Here is a 13,286-nt window from a genome sequence, read left to right on the forward strand (position 1 = left end):
TCTGATACTATACCTCAGTAAAATCTAAAGGCATCAGTAAAACATTTGACAGTCCTATATAGGAGACTGCTTTACAAGTTGCAGTGGATTGGGATTATTGGCAAGAGGTAGGCAGAAGGATTGTTAAAGATGGGGAGGTAAACAGTTGCTACAAATGGTAACTCTCCAGTGTGGGATCCCCTCCAGTTCAGTGCTGGGGTGACTCTTATTTCAGATTTTCTTGAATGTTATTAAGGATGGGAATAGGGAGTATGACACTGAAATTTTCAGTTAATACGAAGGACACGAGGATTAATAGTGAAAGTCAGGCCAAGCTCCTTGAATGATTTGAATAAGTTTGGATGGTGAAAGAAATGCTAAATGGCACTTATATTTTAATGCTGCTGAATGCAAGTTACTATATTTAGGAAATAACAACCCAAGGATAACTTATATATGGGGAGGGATAATACAAATCAGAATTAAAAAAAAAAAAAAAACTGTAAAAAATTAAATTTTTTTTGCAATTTTTTAAAAATTCTGATTTGATTTTGACAATAATTTAACTATCATACAGTTACTATGAAGATTAGTATGCTGTGGTCAGTACTATGAAGATTAGTATGCTGTGGAAAGTGCACAATGTCTTATTAATGACTTCCATACTTTTGAAGCTAGGAAGGAGAAGCAATGCGAAGACCACATTTAGAAGGTTACATTCAAGTGTAGAGGCTGCATCTAAACAAAGACACTGAACATTTTGGAAGGTCAAAAGATTTGCCTGATAAGAGCAGAAGGGATGTCCACATAAGTAAAAACTATGATGTGGGTTAAAGAGTTTGTACTGAGACATAAGAGGTGTCTGGGGGGGGGGGGAGAATTACTGATGGTAGAATTTTCACATTCACTATTGGGATAAACTAACAGCTTGTGCTTTGTTTTGTCAGCATGTTGCTGACCCCTGGAATAAACTGCTGACTTTGTGGAGGAAGTTAACAGACTGAAATTTAAGGGGCAGCTGGATCAGAATCAATACCTTCTAAAGAGCATGATAAGTGGATATGTTTCATATATACAAGTTTTTTTGTTTTTTTTGCCTCTATACTTATGCATGTTGATCTTAAGTACATTTTAGTGTCTCAAAATGAAATCTTGAGCAAGTGGAACTCAAATAACCCAGTATCTCCTTGTGCTCTGAGCAGCTTGGTTAATGTCAATAGAAACAATATCAAAAATAGCCATTTGTTGATATATATTTTAATTTAGGTAAATGTCATTTCATCAACTCAACTCAACTCAACTTACTGTCCACTAGAAATAATGTATTTTTCACTAGAAATACATTAACCATAAGTACATTTGTACTTGTGAAATACTTCATAAATATGAATTACAAAACATTTAAATTAGATATAAACACTGATTTGATTATTATTATTATTAGCCATATGGTGCAAGGAAGCCTCAGGCTTCCTTGCACCATATGGATTCAAGGCAGAACTAGACAAACATTTGGAGTGAATGGATGGGTGAAATGGGATTTTTTTTTTTTTTTTTTAGCTGATGCTGTATAAGCTTGCTTTCTTGCATCGTATGCCTCTACTAATGCTAATGTGAACCAACACATCTTTAAATGAGTGAAAAACCCATTATACAAGGAGGGTTTGAAAAATTCATGGCCTAAGTAAGAAAGATAGTGGTACAGTATTAAAAATGTCTGTACTTAATGTGAACACTTCAAATAGTAACCCCCCCCCCAAGTTTCACGTAGTTCCAATAAAGTTTTTTTTTTAATTTACAAGTCATGAAGTAAAAATTGTGTGAATGACAAAAGATGAACAAGAGTCACTGTGCAGTCATCCTTCAAACACCTCAAATAGTAACTCACCAAATTTCATGTAGTTCCAATGAAGTCGTTTTTTAATTTACAGGTCCTGAAGTCAACAAAGTTGTGTGAACGAGGAAAGATGGACAAAAGTCACTGTGCAGTCATCCAATATTTGTGGGGAAAGGGGGGGGGAGACTAACACCAAAGGCAATTCACAAGGATATGGTTACAACACTGGAGAGGATGTCTCTTCCTATTCCAGTGAAGAAGTGGGAAGCAGAATTTAAATGAGGGAGGGAGAGCCAGGAAGATGACCCGCACTGTGGAAGGCCTGTAACGTCCTTCACTCCAGACATTGTTGACAGGTGCATGATTTAGTGATGAGTGATCGAAAAGTGACAGTACATTGTCAGTGTTGTCTTGGGCATCTCATCTGAATGTGTGCCACATAATAGAGGTTCTTTCTATTAATAAAAAGATGTCAGCATGACGGGTCCCAAAGTTGTTGACAGTAGATCAAAAAGGCACAAGAGTTATCAAGTCAAGTGAACATTTCATCGTTTTCAAGCAGATCCAGCAAATTTTCTTGCAAGGTTGTGACAACTAATGAGATATGGAGCCATCATTTTCAACCTGAAGCAAAGGAGCAATCCAAATAGTGGACACAGGGCTGTTTCTCCCCCTCCAAATAGAGCCAAGTTGATTCCTTCTGCTGGCAAGGTGATGGAATTGGTTTTTTTGAATGTTGATGGAGTATTGCTTTAGAAAGGCTAGACGGTCACAGGAACATATTACATAGACATTGTGAAGCAGTTGTGTGAAAACATTAAAGACAAACACCAAGGAAAACTCGGCAAAGGAGTCTTGTTCCAGTAGGACAATGCACCTTCTCACAAGTCTGTCACTGCCACGGCTGTGGGACCGTATCCCCATATTCACAAGGTCTATCACTGTCAGACTTTCACTTATTTCCTAATTTGAAAAAATACCTGACAGGCATCCATTTTCCCACTGACAGCAGTATCATTGCTGCAGTGGATGCCCCACATAAAACTTTCTTTGCAGTTGGAACCAATGCATTGCATCATCAGTGGTAAAAGTGTATTGACTCCAATGGGGAATATGGTGAAAAGTAACATGTTACAAGACTCCTCAAATGAACCCTTCATACTTCAGGGCATGAACTTATCAAATGCCCCTCATACTGTCACAGAGGAATTTAAATAAAATATATGGCCAAACTGCTCAGAGCACAAGACTCACACATATATACAGTACTGGGTTATTTCATTCTTAGACACTAAAACATACTTAGAAAATCAATCAATGTGTATTAGTATAAGATATAAAATAAAATAAAAATAAAAATGCAATAGAATAAAAAGAAAAGTTTGGTTATGAAATCTGTCTGTGCATAAGAAGACTTAAAAAAAGATGAACTAAATGAGTTCTTTAATATGTTATCTGCAGTAGAAACTAATGATATACAGGAATTAGAACAACAGGAGATTTATATAACAGGGTAAGACAGAAATGACAGTAACTGTACAGCATTATTTTAGAAAACTTTGGAGCAAAAGGTTAATAATGTTAAAAAGCTGCTAAAATTTTCTGTCAGCACTAGGATCATGCCGAGCCATTTTAGTACCTGAGGCAAGAATGAAAAATTGTGCCCTCCCCTAAAATATAAAAAAAAAAAAATTTTAATTAAAAAAAAAAAAAAAAAAGGTTTATTTAAAATACATTTATGGTACATATTTTAATAAAAATAAAAGGACAAAAAAATAAAATAAAAACTTTTTAAAGTGATTTTTATTCTCATAAGTATTATTTATTATAAATATATAACAGATTTATTTATGCGTCATCCATTTCAAAAATTATTTATCTTTCTTTTGGAGCTCCTTTCAGCTTTTAACCCGAGGCAAGAGCCTTGGTCACCTCACCCTAGAACGCAGCTCTGGTCAGCACTGTTAATTACATACACAGTATTTCAGCATAAAGATAGCCAAAGATTTGTGGAGGGCATAAATAAGAAAAGTGCAATTGACTGTATGAATATAGAAAAGTTCTTAAACAACTGGTTGAAGATAAAAGGGTATACTGAGAATTTGAGGACAGAAGTGACATCACTTTGTACTAAGCAAATATGGTAAATACAGCCAATGATAATAGGGTATTAAAACTGCTGAATTCCAAAAAAAACTAACTATCTGAAATTTTTCAATAACTATTAAATATTATTATTATTATTATTATTATTATTATTAGCCTTATGGTGCAAGGAAGTCTAAGGCTTATGCTGCACCAGGCAAAAAAAAAAAAATTCTGAATTGCCCTGAGAGAGAGACAGAGAGAAGGGAATCACCAAGAAAGAGAAGAATGATGATATATAGAAATCTTACTCAAAAAGTACATCATATACCTAATGCTATACCTAAGTACTGCAAAGTAAAATCATATTCTTGATTCTACCTTAGTAGTAATAACAGGAATGTTAGTTATTCAGTGATTAGTATATGCAATCTAAAAAAAAACTTACATTCTAGATATTTATAGTTGGTAGTAATAAATCTCATTTCTAATATACAAATGAATATCGTTATTCCCACTACAAAGTAAATATAAAAGTTAACAGAGACAAGGAAAATATGTTTATTATTGTTTATTTCATGTCTTAATTAAAGATACAAAATAAATGATAAAATAAGTAAAGCAAGAAGCCAATTTAAAAAAAATTCATTTGGAGCAAAAGTAAAATTAGCAGTTTATAAGTAACATACTTTTTAAACATATTTCAACTTATGGAGCTGAGAGCGGGATAAGGAATAAAGGAATTGATCAAAAGTTAGAACCTTTAGAAGTTACCATTTAAAAAAAATAAATGATAACTAACAAGCAGAAGCAACGGTAAAACTATATTGCAAATGACGATATAAGAAAAAATCATGGGATAGCTAATAAAAAGCAAAGTTAACTTAAGACAGACAGGTAGAATGCATGGATAGAGAGAGAATAGCTAAATACATATTCAAAGCAAAAATTAACAGTAAATAGGCTTAGAGGCAGTTATTGTTGATGGGTTTAGGTGCATCAGTAACTTAGACATATTGTACTATTGTGTGTATTATGTCCAAACAAGTGCATATATTTATATTTGTTCCTCTTTCCTCAAGGCTGAATCTATAAAATGTCAAAGAACCTATAAAGTTTGTCTATTTGTGTCATGCAATCTACAAATGTCAGAAAATATGCTTACATAATTTCTAGCTACATATAATTTGCTTTCCAGACATACACACTACACAAAGCATTTTGTGATAACTGTGCAAGGACCAAAGGCAGCCAAATAACAAGTAACATAAGTGTAAGTGTAATCTAGTGTTTTGCAAATAATTAAAGACACATAATAAAAATATGCTCATCTTGTCCTGAGAAATCCCACCAATATAAAGTAAAAGAATATTTAACCATCATGTAATAACTGAACAACTGATACATTATATGCTTCCATGATTATGAATAAATTCTATGACTAAATAATAAAAAAGTGACAATAATGTAGTTTGCTTTTAATTATAACACATCTAGTTCTAAAGAAGTGCCTTACTTACCAGATAACTTAGCCTGTTCCAAAAGGTAATGTTGAAGAGGAAGTAAGTAGGACTGACTATCTGATCTCCTATCCCACAAAGAAGGATAATCAAGATTACTATACAATGGAGTGGGTTGGTCATTAAGTCGGACTGATCCCTGATTAGCTTTTTGAGCATCACCTGAGAGACTACCAAGGAAATATGATCCCAATGAAATTTCACTCCCCTCCCTACTGTGAGCCATTTTTCCCCTTGTATTTTCTCTATCATAAGGTGACAATGTTGACTTTGAACCTCCATGAGCAATCCTTAAATTTGGTGAGGTTGCTGGTTCTGAGGTACTTTTTTGCTGACTGTCAAGGGACATATGGCTACTCTGGGAGATAAAACTGCTATCTAGACCACGTACAGATGAGTCCATTGACTGTGGTGAACTATCACTAGATCCATGGGGGACATCACTAAAAGCAAAGAGACTTCCATCGGCAACTCGCACTACCTGTACCTCTGTATTTGGCACTAAAGGACTCTGAGGGCTAGATATACTGCTATCAGTACTATGAGATCCATTTCGTGACCACTGCCTCCTGTTAGCCGTAGGAGTACATAGTCCTTCGGGATAACAACTTGCATCGTTTGGGCGAAAAGTAGAAAGAATATTGGACTGTGGGGATAGATCTTCACTATGATGCTTTCTACCTGGCCGTGGCAGTTCTAAGAATTGCTGAGAAACTCCATTACTTGCATCTTTACTACCACGAGAAGAATTGCTACGAGAAATACCAATGGGAGAGTCTGCACTATGCTGTCTCCAAAATCCAGTTCCAGAACCATGATCCAATTCAAAAGAGCGATGGTTGCTGATAAAATCACCAAGCATTGCCTGTTTAGAAGGCATTCTAGAGTCAAACAATATTCCATTTTGTTCTGGACTGCGATCTTGATGTTGTGAATAGGATGATCCCCCACTTTCTGATGAACAACAAGAATCATGTTTTCTGAAAGTAAAAATATGCAAAAATTTATCCATCAATTTATCACAACAGATATCAACTTATAAAAACTTATTTCTTTAATAAATCATTTGACATCCATAAAGGGTAGTGTTTGTTATTTTAGGTTAGCAATTAAACCAGATACAGTTATTAAGAAATACATAATTTTTTAAGGGTCCATCCCAATCAATTTTCTTTCATCAGTATCTTTGTGTTTAAACAACATCATTTGTCAATTAAATACATAAATAAACAAGATAGATAAAAATTAATTAAGACAATAAATCATTATACAAAGTACAGTACCATATTTCTGCAGTAGTAGCAACTGCTGCCAGCAAGAAATGTATTTGTTTACATTACACTGAAAATGAAAATAGCAGAAAAAATTGGAAGGCAATAACTGAAACACATCAGGAAGTGATCACCTATCTGTTTCACTAAATAATCCTGTATAAACAACATATATCACTTCCAAAACTATTGACGTAAAACTTTGTGCATATTTAGGAAGCTAAGACAAAAGAACCACTAATCTTTGTTTTTTTAAAACTCCAAGTTCTTGAACTTACAATTAATGCACAACAGATATTTTTCAGATAGTTCTGTTAAGCCTAGCACCCCCCCCCCCCAAATGCTGGGTTAATTTATTATAAATGCACACAAAACATTTCAAATTAAAATACAGATTGATTTCTGTCTTTTTTTTTTTTTTTTTTTTTTATGAAAACCTCAAACACGAAAGGTATCAAAACCTATAGTACTTAGTACCGTGCATGGGTTGAAGGAGAAGTATGGGGGGAGGGGGATGCGGGAAACTTTGCTCTAGAGACCAAACATGGGTTTCACCACTTCAAGCCTCCAATAAGCAAAGTGGTGGTATTTCACCAGTCGATGAAAGTCATCTACCACCTGTTAGCATGTGCCATGTGACAATCATCCACCCTGCTGTGTTCTAATGAACTTTAAGCATGTTAATCAGAGTCCGATGCACTTTGTCAGATTGGCAAAAGGGCATCCACATAAGGAAAGGCTTCACATATATGGGCTACAAAGCTTGGAAACTAGACACCTTACAGGAGATTTAATTGATGTGTATTCATTTTACTTTCACCTCTGAGAGGTGCAAGTAAAATGAATGTGGGTGAAATTTTCACCGTTATAAAATGATTCCAGAACTACGGTCCACAAATTCAAATTTTCACAAATTCAAATTACAATAGCGAAATGTATGCAACATATTTAGCCAAGCATAATGTTTTCTGGTTTATAAAATTCATGTATAACAATTTTCTCAGCAGCCATCTCTACATCAAGAATGTTGAACCTACAGCCCATGGATCACATAGGTTCCTTTGAATATTTAGCATTAGCATAGGCATATGATGCAAGAAAGCAGCTTATGCAGCAATAACCATAAAAAAAAAAAAAAAAAACCTCCCATTTCACCCTTCCATTCATTCCAAATGCCTGTCTAGCTCAGCCTTAAATTTATTTAGACAATCAACTTCCACAACAAAAGTCTGTTCCACCTCTCAGGTTCTTAATTTGAGCAAGAGGTTGAGCAAGCTGAATCCCATCAGGATTCAGCTTGCTCAACCCATTCAAGGCCTTACACACCTCAATCAGATCACCTTGCAGGTGCCTACTCTCCAGACACTGCAATTTGCAAAACTTAAGCCTCTCTTCGTAAGAGCACCCCTTTGTTCCCCTCACCAATCTTGTTGCCCTTCTTTGTACTCGCTCTGGCAACTCTACATCCTTCCAAAAATTAGGCCTCCAGATCTATACACAGTACTCTAGGTGTGGCCTAACCATTGCCTTGTACAACGGGATAATCACCTCCTTGTCCCTGCTAGCAAAATTCCTATATATCATTGATTAAGACTCGATGACCTGCTCTGGCAGTCCGTCTGCACTGTTCGGCAAACTTCATATTTGACTGTACAATTACCCCCAGCTCTTTTTCACTTTCCACTTCCCTGAGTGTATACCACACAGTTGGTACGTTTCTCTTGGGTTATTGCTACCCATATGCAGTACTTTGCATTTGCCAATGTTAAACTTCAGTTCCCACTTCTCAGCCCATTGCCCAACTTATCTAGCTCCAGTTGGAGTAGCATACTGTCTTTACTGTTGTTAACACCCCTAACAACCTTTGTATCATCTGCAAACTTGGACATTAATCCTGATATACCTTCATCAATATCATTGATGAATACACAAAACAACAATGGGCCCAGCACCGAACCCTGGGGAACTCCACTATTATCATTTGTCCACAAAGAGCACTGTCCATTGATTACCACTCTCTGTCTTCTCCCACTCAACCATCCTGTTATCCATTGTAGCAACTTACCCTTAATACCGTACCTCTGCAATTTGTACAGCATTCTTCCACGTGCAACAGTATCAAAAGCTTTCCTGAAATCCAAGTATATAATATCAAAATTATTTTTGACATTCAGTTCCTTTGTGACCACATCATAGTATCCAATCAAATTGGTCAGACAAGGCCTTCCCTTTAACAAACCCATGCTGTGTCTTAACTATTACTGCAGTCTTGTCTAGATGATCCTGCAATTCTCCTATAACCAGTGACTCCATTATTTTCCCCAGAACACAAGTTAAACTAATGGATCTATAGTTACTTGTGTCACCTTTTGAACCCCCCTTTGTGAATTGGTGATACATTCGCACATCTCCAGTCCATGGGGATCTCCCCTGAGTTCAAGGAAGCTCTCATATTTATGGCTAAGGGTTTGCTTACTTCCTTTGCTGCCTCCTTTAATATAACTGGATAGATCCCATTCACCCCAGGTGCCTTTCTTATGCTTAACTTCAGCAATTTCTTCTCCACTTTGCTCTCAGTTATTACAAAATCACTTAGCTCTCTGTTACAGTTTGATAAACTTCAGGCATTGCCCTCATTGAATAACTCCTCATGTGTGAATGTAGATGCAAAATACTCATTCAGTTTATCAGCTACCTGAGCATGATCATAATAGTCAACCCATCTATGTTAAGTGATCCCATCTGATTCATCCCTTTCCTTCTAGAATTTACATAAGTAAGAATTCTTTGTTGTTTTTCTTTGCATCCTTTGCAAAAAAGGTTTCTTGTAATCTGCCTTTGCCTGCCTAACCTCCTTTGTGACTTGATTACAGACAAGCTTATACCTGCCATAGGCTTCTGTGTGACTTGATAATTTAAATACTCATTCAGTTTATCAGCTACCTGAGCATGATCATAATAGTCAACCCATCTATGTTAAGTGATCCCATCTGATTCATCCCTTTCCTTCTAGAATTTACATAAGTAAGAATTCTTTGTTGTTTTTCTTTGCATCCTTTGCAAAAAAGGTTTCTTGTAATCTGCCTTTGCCTGCCTAACCTCCTTTGTGACTTGATTACAGACAAGCTTATACCTGCCATAGGCTTCTGTGTGACTTGATAATTTATATGCATCCCGTAGATTTTTCTTCTCTGCCACAAGCCTCATTAATTCATCTGACATCCATTTAGGCCTGAACCTTGAACAGTATTTCTTAGTTGGAATGAAATGCCTAGTAGCTTCCATTTAGAATTCAACGTTGGCAACATCATCAGTTGATCTCACTGTACAGAATTTAAAAACTGTCTGAGACCGCTGTAGTCACCTTTACGAAAGCAAAAGCCCTTCCCTTTAACCTTGATGGTAATTACATATTTCAGTAATTCCCATATCAGTACATTGTGATCATTGTAATCCAGAGGTTCCTTTATATGCAAATTCTTAATGAATGAATAATCATTGCTGATAATCAGATATAATCAGATCACGAGTATTACTCCCTCTGGTTGCCTCTCGAACATGCTGCTGTAGAAAACAGTCATCCAATAAATCCAAAAAAGTCTTGCTAGTGTGTGAGTGACCAACTCACAAGTTTCAGTCAATATCTGGAAAGGTAAAATCCCCCATTATAAGACATTCGGATTTACTGGCCCACTCTATTTCTCTGCACACTTGCTCATTATACTCATCAGATTCATTAGGCCTATAACATACACCTACTCCCATTTTTCCTTTTCCAGTGCTTATGTCACATCAAACAGACTCAACATTGCATTGTTCATCAACATCAGTTGGATGCACTTCCTTAGATTTTATGTGTTTCTTAACTAACAGCATAACCTCTCCTCCCTTCCTGTCCTGTCTATCCTTTCTGTAAACATTGTACTCTCCAAATTCCAATTCTGCACTGTTTATATCTGTGTGACACCACGTCTCTGGTATCCCAACAATATCTGCCTTTGAGGTTTTGACTAGCACTTCAAGCTCAACAAATTTATTGGTGTACATGCAAGTATACATGCATCTGTTTCTACTCTTGGTTACCCTAACACAGCCCATGTATTTATTTGTTCCACTATGACTCCCAACAGTCCTGGAAATCTCCATTGCTTTCCATGCCGCTGTTCATTCTAATATAAGCAGTGCAAGAATCACTTTTGACTCTGCCTGCGGCCATTGTTAACCTTTTAGTCTGCATATCCCCTCAAGTTGTCAGTTTTCCGACCCACCTAACACTGCCTCGATAGCATCAGCAAATATTCTTGCACCCTTTCTATTTAAGTGTATCCCATCCCTGTAGAAGCAGTGTCTCCTGTCAACAAGCACAGACCAGGCTGAAAAAATTTCTACCCCTTGAGCCTTGCATAATCTCTCCAGGGCCAAATTGATTGACAAGTTTCTCATCATATACTCCCTCCTATCGCGTCTATACAGAATTGCAGACACATTCACATTAAACCCTAACTTGCGACTTTTTTTCAACATTGACCTGTATTTGTTGAGTAAATCTGCAGATCTCTTACTCTTAATGTCATTAGTTCCAACATGAACAACAATATCACCTTTTGTGCCCTTAAAAGATGATATCTTGCACCCTTTCTATTTAAGTGTATCCCATCCCTGTAGAAGCAGTGTCTCCTGTCAACAAGCACAGACCAGGCTGAAAAAATTTCTACCCCTTGAGCCTTGAGCCTTGCATAAGCTTGCTTTCTTGCATCAAATGCCTCTACTAATGCTAATGCTAATGCTAATCTGCTCTACAACATCATCAACTTTTGCCCCTGGCAGACATACCCTGTTCCTGTTCTACCTATCCTTCTTGCATAGTATATTCCCCATCTCCCTGACAATAGAGTCACCAGCAATAAATAGTTTCTTTGGGACCAGTGCATTCTGCCTTGGAGATTGCCTCTGTGTTGCCTGATGCACAGGTGTCAGCTCTGCAGTTTAGCTGGGCAGCCGAGAGCTTGATGGGGCCCCTCATATTTTCTTCGAGGACATTTACCCTACTACCTCAAGCTCTCATAGCCACCCATCAGAATGCTGAGTTGGCACCTAATTTCTTGACACTCTAGGCATCTACCGCACGCACGCACGCACACACACACACACACACACACAAATACATCCTCCTTGACTAGATCATGTCCTTTTAGAAAGTTCAGCAAACATTTCACATTTCACACATTTTTTGAGACTGTGATGCGTTGGAAAATAGCCCCTTCGTTTCTTCTCTGAGTCACAGCACTCTCTCTAGTCTGTGATCCTGTGATCTTTGCTTCACAGTTGTAGTCTGAGTCATAATTTCCGGTTAAATACAGTTCAATTAACAATGGAATTTAATAAGAATAATAAATATTTTTGATTAATTGATAATACTATACTAAGCTAACAGATTCCTAATACACTGCTTCATATTACATTATCTAGTTTTGTGTTATACCTTAAGCTATCAGTTCGAAATATATGCGTTGCACTATTTATTATCGATTACAATATTGGTGCCAACACCGGAGTCGTAACTTCCAAAAATCACTAGTTAAATTCAAAATAAGAAGCTAACGAATGCTACTAAACCTATTTAATATCTTTGTAAAACACAATGTAGTATGTTAATTAACAAAGAATATGGTAAAACTATCTAAATACTTATCTCTTTATAGCAGCCAAAAACCCACCAACTGTTCTCTTCAGCAACCAGAGCATCCTCCAGGGGTGCTTTTATTTAGCAGGGATTTTCAATGCATTTTTAAGTAAATTACTACCACATTAGGAATACAACATATGTAGCAACACGTAGCAAAATAAACAATTAAAAAATGCATTGAAAACTTAAAAACTAATTTTAATCTTTTCATGAATAATGTAGATCTACATCTCTTTCAAGGTCATTTCAAGTGTATTTTAAATAACTTGTCATTTACATATGTATGGCTTGAAAATTGTCCAGTACACACTATCATCTCTTATCCTTGTCTCCAACTAATAATAGACATTTTAATAGATGACAGCATAAAAATAGTTTTGAAAATCAGAGCAGATCAAGCCACCTGTTGGCATCATTGTCCAATTTTGGCTTATAAAAGCCAAGCTTGAAAAAATTCTCTGGAATACAGATCCAGAAGTTAATGAACTCGAATTAAGTGATAAATAGATGCAGAGAATAGGCTTCAAAAAAAAAAAAAAAAAATAGAAAAAGTAATAATGGGTCATTTCACAGAGCTCACCCTATAAGAAACTGACTCTATAGTCAGTTTCTGATATGGTCCTCACCCAATTGAAAATTCAAAACTCATTCATAAAAGGGTTAACTTTTGTTGACCCTTTTATATGTGATAGATTGTTGCTTCCAGAAACAGCTGTCTATTATTTGTCAGTTACAGATAAAAGTTAAAGAGGCAGCAACAACTAATAACAATGCTAAATACTCAAAGAATAAAATTGCATTATGAAAGCAGGCACTGCCTTAGCATTATTATCTGTATTTAATTAAGACTAAATCAAAGGTTTTTCCTAAAGATTGCAACTAGATATTTCTATTTTTTGCCTTGAAAT

General features: G+C 36.1%; 1 protein-coding gene across 1 annotated transcript in view; it reads right to left on the reverse strand.

The window, feature by feature from the left end:
- LOC150075586 (rho GTPase-activating protein 39-like) overlaps positions 1 to 13,286 on the reverse strand; it is a 210,758-nt gene that overhangs the window by 65,684 nt on the left and 131,788 nt on the right. The window contains exon 7 of the mRNA XM_090389097.1: positions 5,422 to 6,401. Coding sequence (XP_090245223.1) covers positions 5,422 to 6,401 — 980 coding nt within the window. The remainder of the gene's footprint in view (positions 1 to 5,421; positions 6,402 to 13,286) is intronic.

Source organism: Mastigoproctus giganteus, chromosome 14 (genome assembly GCF_048544385.1).
Source record: "Mastigoproctus giganteus isolate SK-2022 chromosome 14, ASM4854438v1, whole genome shotgun sequence".
In the NCBI taxonomy this organism is placed as follows: Eukaryota; Metazoa; Arthropoda; class Arachnida; order Uropygi; family Thelyphonidae; genus Mastigoproctus; species Mastigoproctus giganteus.